Source organism: Folsomia candida, unplaced genomic scaffold (genome assembly GCF_002217175.1).
Source record: "Folsomia candida strain VU population unplaced genomic scaffold, ASM221717v1 Fcan01_Sc069, whole genome shotgun sequence".
Lineage (NCBI taxonomy): Eukaryota > Metazoa > Arthropoda > Collembola > Entomobryomorpha > Isotomidae > Folsomia > Folsomia candida.
The window spans coordinates 98,281-113,946 of record NW_019091261.1 but is presented as its reverse complement, the minus strand read 5'-3'; the positions used below and the strand labels follow the sequence as shown (position 1 = coordinate 113,946).

Genomic DNA, 15,666 nt, shown 5'->3' with positions numbered 1-15,666 from the left:
ACTGTACAGTTTGTACTGTACACTTTGTACATTACTGAAACTCTTTTAATAGGAACCATGAAGCTTAACCTTCCGACCATACCTCTGCATATGAGTAGGGCTGCACTCTTTTCACCCCAAGGTTAAACCATGCTTCACTCTCCTTACTTCAATGAAGAGAAGGTTCATGAAGCTTCACGCATTTACAAATTGAACGAAAAATCCTTCACTCGTTTCCCTTCCTCACTCTCATTCTTATCCCTCACTTTAGCTACAGTAATGCATTACAATATATTATAAGCTGATAGGAATCCTTGAATCCAAACAACGTAAAATTGTGGTACCGACTTGACACTTAAAGTTTAAGGCTTTAATGACCTTAAAAATTTATTTTTACAAAATTTTAAACGCAATGACCCTTTTTCGACCCAACATGACATAATTGAATAAAATTGGGCGATAAAAGATCATGGCGATTAAAATTTTGTAGAGTTCCCTTTCTAAGGTCAGCAAGCCCTTAAGCTTTGAATGTCGAGGCGATAGCAATTTTTTAAGTTGTTTACATACATTTGAGATTAAAGAGGTAGTAAAACGTGACTATGTATTTGTAAGATCATGTAAGACACGACACGACCGATTTTTCGACACGATACGACATGATTGAACCGATTGATTTGAAATTCAAATCGTATCGTGTCGAAAAAAAGGTCATGGCGATTAAAATATAGCATGAATAATTTTTTTAGTCACTACACCCTTAAGTTTTGAATTTCAAGTCAATCGGTTATTTTTAGGTTTTTTACCTTGACGAACATCTCCACCGTACTCCCTGTAGCTAAAAATGGATTGAGGGAGGTGGCTATCTACCCATAGATTGTGCGGTCTGCACTCGATCAAAGTTTTGAAATCCTTCACTCTCCTTCACTCCACCATTGTGATGGAAGCTTCAATTTACCGTAAATGAGTGAAGCTACACAGGTATGCTTCCGACACGTTTTCTACACTCATATTTAGAGATGTGTGACGCGTCCAAAGGGCATTGAGATATGGCTTTGCAAAGGTCGTTAGTTTTGTAGTAATCAATTACTTGTTACAAAAAAAAACACAAATTACAACATCATAAAGACAATCGAATAAGTTATCCTCCTAAGTTAGGAATTGTAAGGATTCCATTTGTTAAACATATTTTATTCTGTTGAGCTAAACATCTACATCCATAACACTTTGGGATAAATATATAATAATTAGAATTAAGTACAAAATGTTCCACTACAAGCTATCGCCTGGTTTTACTCTTCGAATATACAGAAATTTTAATTTTGTTTTTCAAAAATATTAGTAATGTTTTTAAAATGTTAATAAATACATACTATTTAAATAATAAACAATACCCTAACCTTACAAATTTTCTATTTCTCACATTACCTGTAGGTTTTCCCTTTTCTAAAATTATCTTTTCTAAATTCCCTTATCTAAAATTGATGTGCAACCTTGTTTCCAAAGTTGTTTAACTATAATTTTTGACCTGAAAAAATTTGTCGATTGTGCAGCTTTCGACTTGAAAGAAGGGCATAAAATAATTAACCCTGCAACAAATCCGATGTCATTGAATGTGCCCCATCTCCCTTCAACTTTTCTGCCAAGCATCGCTCGACCTCTCTCATGGATTTGAGCACTTCCGGTTCAGACGTCCAATTGCTGTACAAGTACCACAACTCAAAGAATATCTTTGCAAAGGATAGTAGCCCAAGAAAAGTTGGATGGGATGTCCAAATCTTTTTAAGTGTGTCACACCAGCCAAGATTTAGGCACTTTGCCTTTAAGAAACCACCACGACAATTATAATCTATCGCTTTTCGGAAAAGTGTATAAAAACTGAAGAAAGTTTTTCATTGCACCCCAGCATTTACAAATTGTTTTCCCACGTTACCCCAAGTAAAGCCGTGTTCAACGGGGGGAACATAATTCTCTCGGCCAGCCTTTGCAAATTCATCGTTTCTTTGCTTGTCTGATTCGTCGAATTGTACCTTCATTCTGTGCCCCACAATATGGGCGCGGACGTCCGTTATCATGGTGATCAGTGATCCCACGATACCAATGCCTATAGACGCAGGTATAAGCAATGACAAGCAAGGCGTTGCAAGGATGATGCCAACTATGGCTGGTATACTTCCAATAACCTCAAGTATGACGCCAACAGTTCTCCACTTGTTGGACTTGCAATGGTCATCCTTCATAAGGCGGATTAATTCACGTACTTTGTTGAGTTGGTCTTTTATTAAGGCTGAGTGTACATGATCTTGAAGGCGATCGAGATCCGAGATACAGAGATCCAGTACAGTGACGTAGTCTCCTTGGGATTTAGTCATGATGGCTGGCTGCACTGTTATTTAGAACAGATGTATTATGACACAATAAGATCGTGTTTTTTTAGATCTGGATAACCTAAAACGTGCTTAATTTTATATACATTAGTCACAATATTGGGTGGCTTCGCTTCGCTAGTAATTTTCGCGGTACAAGGAAAATAATAGATTTTTTTGTGATTTTAGGGAAACATTTGACATGTTTCAAATTTTTATACAAGTACAGTTGACGGTATTAATGTTATGAGCACTCTAAATAAAAGTTGTGTAAAATTTACCCCAGGTTGAGTAGAATATAGGGTGATAATGGGGTAAAATTTAACCAATACCGTTTAGTAAAATTGTAAATAGTAAATTACACAAATTTATTTAGAGCGAGAGGGTGCCGCTTCAAATGAAAAAAGTATCAGGTTTTATAACGTTCAAAAGATGTCTTTTACCTTAAATTTTAGCGGCTAAGTTATTTGCCGAATAACTAAATAAGTTTTAAATAAGTCTTGTGATCAGAACCAGCGTATGTAATTATTTTTAACGGTTGCTTTGACCAAAATCTGGACAGAAACGTATGTATTCAATTCTCAGCACAGAGCTGACTTGTTTCCATTGTATTCAGTGAAGCCCATTTTACCGATAAACCAATAAACCCGTCGCGCTATCACATCCCCGTCATGAGAGATATGTCCATAAGTAGGTCAACCGTAGCAAATTGAAAAGCTAATATGTAAGGTGAATAAATACATACTTATTTTAATATATTGATTTGAGTTGGGCTGTTTGCTGGAACAGAGGCGCCAGCCTAATCGGGTTTCCGGTTGCCCAACATATACATCACTTATCGCAGCGTATTGTGTAAATACGTGTTGTTCAATTAATCAAACACCTGCATGTAAATATTGTTTAACTTTATTTTAACGGAAAAATACCCCAACTCGCACAATGGTCCAGATTGCTTAATTTGCTTGCCAAAACCTATAACTCTCGACCACAGAGCTGTAGGGAATAGAGTGAATTACACCGTGTCCCAAATGTATCTGCTCTCGACAGGATATCCTTCTTGTGATGATGCATCCTTACTCGTGTGTTCACGAGACTGCCTGACATTTGAGGTCATTGGGTCAAGAAATGTTTAAGAATAAATGTAAACACGAAAGATGTAAGGGAAAAAGTGGATGAAAACCGCGCGCGCGAGTGATGCGCAGATACTTTTGGGACACAGTGTACTATTACAAAGAAGGTTAGACCAAACTTGGACATGGTATGAGGCACAGTGAGACGGAATTTAATGGTGCCAGCTCAACTTAAAAACTTCCGAGAAGAAATATTTCCAAATTTAGTCGGGCTTCTAATTATGACTTAGCATGTTTGTCATCCGAAAATTTTTCACGTTAAGGTTCTGTACCTTCTCCGTGTACTTCATCTGGGTGAATAGATTGCATCTCTCCTTCACTCATTGAAACTTCTATGTCCACGAGCGTCTTGATATCATTGCCTGGCACCTTCTCATTTATGCTTGGGTAGCATGGGATTACCATTGTCCCCTCTACCTCATCCGCTGTGATCATGAGCAATTTGATACGTGAAAAAACGGGCCTGTTTGATCTTTATTCATGGCACATCAAAGCCAACTGAGCCATTGTAGCCACGGCAAAGCATACGGCAAAGTACGACAAAAAAACAACTCAAAACAACTCCATATACCAAGGTGGCTCTGACCCACGATTATTTTAGTCAAAAAGCCCACTCACTACGGCTTGGAGTAGCCAACGTCAAGACCATGTTGGGGACATTGTTGAGACCGCTCCAGCGTCTCTACCCTTTGGAAGTACCTAATCCTAAAACAATTGAAGTAACTCAAGGGATCAAGGATACCGCCAAATAAAATACTACCTTAGAAGAAATCAGTGAAGGAGATCATATCTACAAAACCAGAAGCGGACGTGAATTCACCATACCTAGCCGTTATGAAAGTTGGAACAAATAATAGGATATTTAATAAGTTCATGAATATAGTTGCAATTGTTCTTTTACTCATGTTAATTGTAAAACAGGTAGGAGAATGAAGGAATCTCATGTTTCCCTATAATTTTGTATGTCGCGGTGTCGAATATATCCTCATTTTGTTTGTCAGTTTTTGAATTTAGGAAAGAGAAGCATGTATGTATGTATTGGTGGGGTGACGATCCTGCCATTGTTAGACAGGACCGTCAGCTGCGCAAGCACCAAAGGCTTATTGCAGTCTCCCCGTATACACCGCTTTATTGTGCTAAATCATGACTCTCACGATTTACAGATCTAACTTGACCTACAAACCGCCCTGATCTGATTATGAATTGAATTAGATCGGGCAGAGACATAGTCACTATTTGCTCTGGTGGCAACTCATGCCTCCCAAAGAGTTCTGACCTTAGGGCACAGTACTTGTCGCAGGACCCAAGAAAATGAAATACAGTCTCAGAAGAGAAGCAGTAAGTCGTAAAAAAGAAAATGCTTCTTCTATAATTGTTGTAAATTAATTCGTCTCGTGCAATAAATAAGTAAAACCCAGTATTCGAGTTTATAGTGGGGATAATTAATCAGTCTAACTGATTAATTATCCCCACTATATGCATAGTAAGGCATGAGTAATAGTTAGTCCACCATTTCCACGGTCATCTCTAGCTCTTACGCGAGAAACGCTTGCGACGGGAAGTTGCTTGGACCGCTCTCAACAACATGTATATTGCGACCCAGTTCCAAAGGTGACTTTTCCCTAATCTAATCAAAATTTATGATTTCAACACCTACACAACTCCATCCCAACAATCTGACTCTTAACATACAAGCTTGTTTTAAACACTTCTCCAATTTCGCATTTATCTCCCTCGACCTATTTCATTATTCCACTGTATTCCAGTCACTCAACAAAAACTTATATTCTAACCAACTTTTTCTTAAAACCAAGTATGGGTTATCCGTCACCATCTGTGTTTGTGAATAGGTAGGAAAGCGAGGTTGAAAATTACACGCAGGTGAGAAAATTAAAAAAGGACATGGGCCACCTATTACTGGGAAATGGCTTTCCGTGAAATTTCCTAAATTTTTTATATGTTGTAGCCCACAATGCTATGATCAAAAAACGTCATGGGCCCGAACCCGTGGGTGACCTAGTTTGACCTTAAATCGAGGTCAAAGTTGATCAATACTTTCCAAAGCTAATAACATGCAAATTTTGAAAATTAAGTGCGGCGTCAGTTCTTGATGGAATTTCAAAATTCCGAATGTTTTGAAAAATATGTACCCCGGGGCGAAATATATATTCCCAGATTTTGTATATTCGGCCCCACCCCCTGGGTATTAAGGTCATAAGGTAAAAAAATGAGATAAATTTGTCCAACAAATAATTTCATTTTAAAATAAATCTAGAATGGCGTGGTTACCAATTCTTGGCGAACTTACTCAGAATTTCCTGGTCGCCAAGGGAGAGGTCAGAGGGTCACACCCCACTCATTTGGGGTCATTGTGGGTGTGGTCGAAAGTGGAAACAAATGCGTAAAATCGGTTTCCATCATGCTTTCACAAATTAACCATCCCTATTTAACATAATTTTGACCCTGTTATCCACCTCAACACAGTGACCGTATGTTGTATGACCATGGAGGCAGGGGGTGTGGCTATCAGCGCTTTTGTATTAACTTGATCAATACCTGACATGCGACATATCATTTTTCTCAGTGTACCGAGGAGATTACGATGCAATACTTCAAATTTAGAAACCACACCCCTTGTGGGTGTGGTTCATGGCGACTTTTCCAATCCTTTGCAGATACATAGGTCATGTAGCATATCATTTTTCTCAGCGGACCGAGGAGATTACGATGCAGTACTTCAAATTTGGAAGCCACACCTCTTACGGGTGTGGTTCTTCGAGATTTTCAGATCTTTTGCAGATATGGCATGAAGCATATCATTTTATTCAACGCAATAACGGGATTCTGATGAGATACAAAAAATCTCAAAGCCACACCCCCTGTGTGGGTGTGGTCGTGGGCGGCTTTTCACATCCCGTAAATTCGGGTTGTCAATATGTCAATTGACTCGTCGACATATCATAAATGTCATAAACGTCAAATATGACGAAACTTTGACATAATGCACATTTTTGACATTTTCTCATTGACATTGATATTTATGACAGTGACATTGTAAGTCATTAATTTAGTTTATGGCATTTATGAAATTGATGGTATTGATGATATGTATGACATGTATGACATTCATGAGCGGTTGTCAAACCTCCAGAAGCTACTTTTATGCTTAACGCGTATAGGTACCATCGTACCGCCCAACGATACAAGGAGCCCCAGTAGCAATGACTACCGCGTAAGGAACAGATGGATGTGGTCAAAGTGATCTCCAGAAACACTTTTGGGCCACCTAGATTTCAACGAATTCAAGACCAATCTAAAATAAACTGGCACCATAAATCCAGCCATTTATGTCATAGATGTCATACATGTCATAAATGCCGGAAATGTAATGAATGACATAAATGTTATAAACGTCACTGTCATAAATATCACTGTCATAAACGTCACTGTCATAAACGTCAATGTCATAAATGTCACTGTCATAAACGTCAACGTCATAAATGTCAACGTCAAAATGTCAATGTCAAAATTTGGAATTATTCGGTTGAAAACCCGAATTCTTAATTTTTATTGCACAATGTGTCAATATTGGGAATTCGCGGTATCCAAAATACCCTAAAGCTGGTGGTTAATTCACTGGTGTCTCCTCTATTGGAAAACTACTTTTAGGCCTATCAAATGGACTCAAGTCATGTGCTTTTGATCATAGTTCGGAAACCAAGTCAAAATGACCCGTTTTAGCAATTTTTCCTCTCAACTTCGGCGTTCCGCACCAGTCGAACAAAATTTTTTGGTCTTTAGCCTTTTTTTACAGTTGGAACCCATGGTCTTCCCTACAACCATGCGAAGTTTAGAGCTTAACAAACCCTCAACGCCAAAGATATGATCAAATGATCCAAAAAAGTCGTGCGTGCCACGGTACATAGATGTACATCTACACTTCAGGCTCGTATTCAGCCCACAGATGGAATTTTTCCAATCCGTTTTCTGTTTTATATTACTATATAATTTGTGCATCCCACATACAAGGAAATTTATAAATTAATCAGTTGGCCCGATAAATATTTACATAAACATATGTCCAAAAATACCTGACTAGACTATGTATATGCGTATCAGCAAGTTAATTACCGAAGTGTATTTCTGCCCTTATAGAAGTGTTTTCAATTCAGCCACGAATTTTTTCTCCTCGACTTTCTGTTCTCATTAACGCCAAATTTCGACCAATGCCTGACTACTCTTTTTACAACATCTCCAACCTTGTTGCAAAACAGCTCCCGAAATTCTACATCGGATACGATCTCTAACAGTCACCACAAGCACCACCACACAAATACCCACAAACTTGAAGAAGGATGTCAGGGTGTTGATTGAAATGTAGGGTAACGCCACCCTCCTAGAAGGCCAATCCATTGCTGTCAATATACGCAAATGTTTTAGTTGACTATCCCACATGTGTGGGAAGCCAGACATGTCAAGTAAGCTTATAGTTCGCCGAATCTCAATGCGTAGCACGTTCCGTAAAACAGTAAATCTTGCCCTATTCAGGGCAACATTATACACAATAAAACACTCATACTCGCCCATCAACAACTTATTTTGTAAGCGAAGATGGCAATAAAATGCAGGAAGTTGTCTATTAACTAGAATCACGTTTTTTGGACGATGCTCTGAAAAATTTCGCCAGTCGTACCTTGAAATAAAAAAAAATTAGTTAAGTTAGAAAGATAGTCTGATTGCTCTCAGGAGGATTGCTTCCCATTGAGGGGTAAGCCGATTTCGATGCCCTTTGGATATGTTTTAGTACCCGGTGAATGTAGGAAAAAAGAAGCAGGATTTGATTCCATGTCCCCATTTGAGCCCGCTACTCCCCCTCAAAGTGGCCCAAAACGCCTGTTTTTGTTGTTTCAAACCTTCATCAAAAATCCAATTTTGATCGAATTTGGATAATTTTTGAACACAAAAGGGGAACAAATAGTGGTTGGTAATTACATATTATTTATATTTCCAAAGGAGCAAATCAATTATTTTTCCACAAAAAATTCAAATTTAGCTAGAATGCAACAAAATAACTGATTTGAAGATTTTCTAAAAAATTTAATCTGCACATGATAATTTCCGTCAAGCTGGCCTTTTAGGGCTGTTATAATGTCATGGCATGCCGTTATTATGTCATGCTATAAATCCTAAACGTAAGTAGGTCATAAATGTCATGATCTGAAAATATGTACATGATTTGACATGACATCATGGACATATTGACAAATAATTTCTCAACTCCCAAGTTTGACGCGCTCATAATTTTATTTCCGTTGTAAAATTGGAGAAGTATGAGGTGAAATTTGCCAAATGTTATCATACCGTGTGGCGTCGATGTCACCGAATTTAATTTAAAAAATTGTGAATGAAACTGGGTGTGCGTGGAGCAATGTAACATAACATTTTTTGAATTATGCCTAACCACACCCCTTTGAAAAATATAATGAGGAAATTGGGGAAATGATAAAACCAATCCATACTTTGCAGAAAGGAGTTAGTCCTGGACTTACATATCGTCGTACTAATTCTGAAAGGGAATAAGTGCAGTCGATACTTAATTCCGAAATCAGATAAATGCAGTCGATACTTAATTCCGAAAGGAGATAAGTGCAGTCGATGCTTAATTCCGAAAGGGGATAAGTGCGCAAGAAATGCATGTTAGAATGCTTAACTTATCCCCTTTCGGAATTAAGCATCGACTGCACTTATCCCCTTTCAGAATTAACTATCGACTGCATTTATCCCCTTTCAGAATTAACTATCGACTGCACTTATTCCCTTTCGGAATTAGTACGACGATATGACATTCAAATTCTCCCCGAACATTTTGATGCATCAAAAGTTTCAAAAATTTAAAATTTTGACCCGGGTTAATAGCGTATTACAAATCATTAAAAAACTCATGCTTCCTCTCATTTCAAGCCTGACAACCTGATGCCAGATTTTTCTACTTGAAAAAATCCGTATTTCAGCTTTTGTTGCCCGGGTAGAAATGTACAGAACCATGAGTATTTTGGGGTCAAAGTTTCTCAGGGGGTGGCTTATGTGGTAAGTGCCGTAGCAAACACAATTGTTTTGAACCTTAGCTTATTTTAATTAAACATGACGATTTCCGCTGAAAAATTAGGGCTGCGGGGCTTATCAAGGTGCTTATTAATTTTTCAGATAAGCTAATTTGACTTATCTAAATCCGTCAAAATTAAAAAAGTACCGTTATTTTAATTTATAATGATGCTCCTTTCTCGAAATTTAGCCCTATGAGGCTTAACAACGTGCTAATTCGGCTTATCGAACACCTTCAAACTTAATAATCGTAAATTCAGAGAATTTGGAGAGACGAACCAACTCGTGTGAAAGATAACAAGCATCTGAACACGAGTTGGTTCAAAATCCCCGTCAACAAATTAAAAAACGAAATGTTGGTTGGTGAGATGCGAGTTAGAGAGGCAAAGTGAGGCGACCACACTACAAGACTGTCTCGAGATAGTGGTGGTGGTGGTAAGGAGCCAGAGTTTGTCTCTCTAGCGAAATATGGAAACGGATTTTATGGTTTAATTCCCTTGGTATGTCTTGTATGAGTTATTTGTTTTGTTTGAAGACAATTACCTTCGAAACATGCACATGCCAAAATAGAAATTAAGCAGAGGGAAATATATATCACGTTCGACGACCATAATCGAAATTGGTTACGCGCTTAAGATGAAGTTATGAAATAAACTGCTACAGACAGATACAAATAACTGACAACTTGAACAAGAAGCAGCGGACTACAATTGTCGGCGAACCTACTTGAACACCAACCCCAAAATTTATCAGACTGTTGAAAGTGTACGGTCGGTTCATCAGTAGGTTTTTGTAATTAACTAGATGGTAAATAACAACATGTTGGGTTCATTTTCACCAAATTGGTAGGTGGAGTTCAGTAGAATGGAGGCGATTAAAACTAGGAGAAGTTAAGGTTATCGTGGTTCATATATGCTTCCCAGAGGGCAAATTTGAGAAAATATCATAAACGTCTAAAATGTCAATGCCAATATGTCATGAAATTTGCAAATTTGACACAATGACAAATATTGATATTGATCCGACATTTTAAATGTCTGACATCTTGGACAATTATGACATTTATGATATGTCGACATATCGTAACAAACGATAGGTCTTTATCATACTATGAAGAGAGAACACCTTTATTTGATTGGTTATTTTGTTCACTCCGACCCTGTTGCCGGATTGCACTGCAGAGCACTAAGAGCAGTTTCGCCTTTCTCTTTTTGAGCTAGTAGCTGGGAATACCGCAGTGTATAAAACGGAGTAATACGACACAGTTCACTTCATACCACCTTTTTCGTTTTCTTTACACTCATGTACTTGACTGATTTCAACACCTTAACGCTTAGAGGAAGTACTCTGACCCCACGTGGGGAGTAAAATTGTTAGGAGTTTCGAAATTGCATCGTATGGAATAGGTCATTTCGAAAATCGAACGACAAAGTGACAGCTCTCCACGAGGTCACAGGCAAAAAAATATCGAAATTTAAAGTTCACGGGTATATATGTAGATTGTAATGAGGTAGGGATTCCTGAAATCGCTATTATTTCTACGTACGATTACTCCATGACAGTTTGGACGAGGTCAAATGTAAAGAATGTCGAAACTTTTGTTAGACAAGTAACTGTTATTACTCAGCCCCGAATAAAAATCATATTCAAAGTTTTGATTATAATACACCTTATTGGAGTTTCTAAGGCGCGAAACTCCGGGGGAAGGCTGGTATAACAAAACAATTAGGATTCAATTGCCCCCTGGCCAATGAAAATAGATTTTCCTGAACTTCAATTTTCATACCACTCCTCAAGCATTGACCGTTGAAAATTTTTATTGCGTTTTTGCAGCCTACGTTCAGTCGGAGCGCGAATTACGAACTTGACCTGACCCAGGCTAGAAGAGTCAAGACATGCTAACTTTGTTTCGAAATTTTGAAATTTAGAAAAGTTATCGCGCACACAGATAGACGGATAGACAGACAGGCGGTGTAACCCATCTCACTTGTGCATGATTCCCTCAAGTGAGAAGGGTTCTCAGTAACCCCATTCTGGGATTTCTCCCCTTTCCTGCCATCTCAGCATAATAAATTTAAGTTTTTCTTTTCTTGTTGGTGAACGTGCCCATACCTCGCTCTCCACACAATAACTCAGTCGAATATCTTTCTGGAGCAACATCTCTACTTTTCTACCTCTATAGAAATATATTATTTTAGAGCGTACTTTTGTTTAAATGGTTAAATAAATATTAATAAACATAATCACCACTCCCCGTGTTGCTCCACTTAATTAGCACCGGCCGTTATCAACCGAATAGAAAGGAAATCATCCGAAATCCAGGGATAGTGAGATAATGCAGACTGCATAAACTACAGGTGTACATCTGTAAATATTTAGAAATTTGTGGTCCTCAATTATGTTCTTTTGTAATCTACATAGAAAGCGCTTAAGTGTATATGTACATATGTACATAATGGTAACCCAATATACATAGATGCATACATATATCGATGTACTAATTCAGAAAGGGGATAAGTGCAGTCGATGCTTAATTCCGAAAGTTGATAAGTGCAGTCGATGCTTAATTCCGAAAGTGGATAAGTTCAGCCTTTTAACGTGTATTTCTTGTGTACTTACCCTATTTCGGAATTAAGCATCGACTGCACTTATCTCCTTTCGGAATTAGTACGACGATATCTAAAGAAAGGTTTATTACTAAAATTCACAATCATATCGTACATATACTTTGAGTCTAACTGAAACTTATGTTAACAAAACTCAGTATGTATGTACGCGAGGTACGATGAATATGCATGTGCAACAGTTACACTGCAAACAATTGGCAAGTTTAATTGCGAATAATTTATAATGTTTATATTCCCATCATGTGAATCAAACGTTGCATGCGTGAGTTGGACGACATAACTAATAAGATACAAATTATGCCTTTCAGTAATTCACTGACTGTGCAAATCTTTACCTTTAGCCTGTTGCTAGACCGAAAATAAAAACATGGATTTAAAATGAAGCGTTCTATTTCAATTACCTCTTTGCTACTCGTCTTTTACATACAACAATTGTCATTAGGTAATTATATGTATAATATACATATAAAGTACATATTATGTACTTTACGTATCTCAATAATGTGGCAATTATTTCCAATTTAGAAACGCATTACACATCTTGTAGTAAGCAATATTTTCGCTGAAAATTATGCAAATATCTTCGATTATAATTAGAAAAGTGATTTAATTTCTTGAGAGGAAAAAGTTGGTTAGTTATCATCCAGTTTTTATACATATCTGTAACAGAGCGAAATAGTTAAGCAGAAAACTAACTGAAAACATTTCTTACACGAAATATATTTAAAATCTTGATAATAATCACTGTATAGTCGATACGATTTAGGGAATATCTAAATTGTGCGGACACATGTATCTTTGTACTTATTAATAATATTCGTCAACAGAAAAATCGAGAACATGGCATTTAAGATCATATTTTTAATGATGTGCGTATCTTGTGCAAGCTATGTTTTTGGTCTAAAACCAAAATTCATACGTCGTCAGTCTGGAAAACTTCAGCGAACATATAATAATCAAGCAAATCCAGAGGTTGTCGTTCACGCCTAATTTATAGTCCGATATTAATTTTTATTTTCCCTATCCTCCAACGTTATAAAAACACATTAGAGGATAAGGACAATGAAAATTAATTTCGGACTGTAAATTAAGCGTTACCCTCAGCAAACTATATTTTCCTTCATAAATGAACCTCAGTTACTGAATCGGAACAGAAGATCACCGTACTTTACAAATTGGGTTTACACTAATAACAGAAACTATCTCTCATGGATTGACATTATTTACGGGAATGAGAGCAGTCAGATACCGCCAAACAATATTGCCGAAGTGACTGGAAAGACGGCCGACATTAATGCAGGTTTTGGTGGCGACTATGTCTGGCTTGTCCCCGAGTGGAGTAGTCGGTTAGATGAGGGGGTAACCTCACTCCGGATAGATGTACAAGAAAAGGAGGATAAGGTCTCGAAAAACCTGGCAAAGGGGGCAGGCGGACTTTTTCGCTATCTACGAGTTATCAGGGACATTTCGCACAAGGAAAAAATAATTGAAGTGGCCCTGTTGAGAACAGCTAATGAGATTGTGGGGGACTCATACTGGGAGGAATGTACCCAAGATATTAATAAATATAGGATGAAGGACTATTTGTACCTTTGCTGGAGGAGTACGACACCCTGAATATGAAATTTTTTAATTGTGTATGCATTAAGATTTTCATTATTCAGCAAAATATTTAAAATAAATAATAATTATTTCGTGTTAAATTTCCCTTTGTTGATTTTCAAGGCGGATTCCTGAACAAATAGCGCCTCACGGCTAGAATAAATATATGTGTTATTTATCCTACATGAAATTCATGACAAGTTTTTCTTTTCTGTGGTAACGTATCCACAAATTTTTAAGCAGTTTGGCCTCACGGTGTGTGGATGGAATTTGTGAGAGGAATACATAAGCAGTGGTCAACATGGGGAAAGTATTGCTTTTGAACAATCTGCCATGTTAACCTGCATATTTGTTATCGAGTTGTTGGCAAATTACTGAAATTATCAGGAAGCAGCGAAGTGAAATTAGTCGTGTAACAGAAACAAAATTGTCACCGGCAGGTAATCCAGTTGCTATCGGATTATGTAGATGTATGCATATGTACAAAATTTTGATTTATTTATTAGCTATTCATTTAAAGCATTCACAATTGTGCACAATTGACTTGACACATTTGTACATACCAATATATTTTTGTATTTATATGCACATCAACAGGATAATTACACAAGTGTATTTCTATCCTAAAAGAATTGTTTTCTATTCAGCCACGAATTCTTTCTCCTCGACTTTCTGTTCTCATTAACACCCACAAATTTCGACCAATGCCTGACTACTGTTTTCACAACATCTCTAACCTTGTTGCAAAACCGCGACCGAAATTCTACCTCGGATACGATCTCCAACATAACAGTAATTACAAACAAAACCACACAAATGCCCACAAACTTGAAGAAGGATGTCAGGGTGTTGATTGAAATGTAGGGTAATGCCACCCTCCTAGAAGGCCAATGCATTGCTGTCAATTTACGCAAATGTTTTAGTTGACTATCCCACATGTCAGGGAAGCCAGACATGTCAAGTAAACTTATAGTTCGCCCAATCTCAACGCGTAGCATGTTCCGTAAAACAGTAAATCTTGCCCTATTCAAGGCAACATTATACACAATAAAACACTCATACTCGCCCTGCAGCAACTTATTTTGTAAGCGAAGATGGCAATAAAATACAGAGAGTTTTCTATTAACTAGAATCACGTTTTTTGGACGATGCTTGGTGACATGTTCTGAAAAATTATGCCAGTCGTGCCTTGAAATAAAAAAAATGAAATTAGTTAAGTCGGAAAGATAGTGTAATTGCTCTCAGTTTAGTGTAACAGTGTAACGAGCTAACGCTACATATTAAATTATTTACCTAGCAACGATTGTTTTCTCGTGGGGAAAACCACCCAAGGAAATTCTCGCATATTCCTTTACTAGCTGGTTCTTGGTTGACGAGAAGCCTTGAACGTCCTCTGACAGGTACACGATGGTGTGATCGTTGGCAAAAAATTCGCTAAGGTTGTGAAGTAATTTATACCCCGGTGGCGCTACGAGATTAACCGTCAAGTATAATTCGTATTGAGCTAACAGCATAAAAGTTGTAAAAAATAGAGGCACAACAATCCAAATGGAGAAACGCTTACTTGGCATCTCTTGTTTTAGAAATTTTACACATATTATGAAAACCAAATCTCCCAAAAGCCGAACTAACTTGTAGGTAATACTAATTTTTCGATGTAGAAGCAAATTCTTGAAAGTTGGTGATAGAAGTGTGGCCACGATAATGGCTAAGCAAGTGAGCCACACCCCTGTAGAAAATCACCCACACGGCAGAATCTGAGTTTTCCGACCAAACATTGAAATTGCAATAAATCGCGTGTGTTCCTTCATATTTAAATGAAGAATATAATTTGAGACGTCGATAAATGTCCCGTAATGCAAA

At 37.5% G+C, this 15,666-nt stretch overlaps 1 protein-coding gene and 1 long non-coding RNA gene across 2 annotated transcripts; one reads left to right on the top strand and one right to left on the bottom strand.

Annotated features, from left to right (window-relative positions):
• Positions 1-1,140: 1,140 nt before the first annotated feature.
• Positions 1,141-3,005, bottom strand: LOC118433687. Its single transcript, XR_004833522.1, has 2 exons — positions 2,786-3,005; positions 1,141-2,362 (listed from the first exon to the last, which is right to left on the bottom strand). It is a non-coding gene; the product is annotated as an uncharacterized LOC118433687 (long non-coding RNA).
• A 9,868-nt stretch (positions 3,006-12,873) lies between these two features.
• On the top strand, positions 12,874-13,924 carry LOC118433684. The gene is made up of 2 exons (XM_035845864.1): positions 12,874-13,173; positions 13,339-13,924. The coding sequence occupies exons 1-2, from the start codon at positions 13,042-13,044 to the stop codon at positions 13,816-13,818; spliced, it is 612 nt and encodes a 203-aa protein (XP_035701757.1). The 5' UTR covers positions 12,874-13,041; the 3' UTR covers positions 13,819-13,924.
• Positions 13,925-15,666: the final 1,742 nt, after the last annotated feature.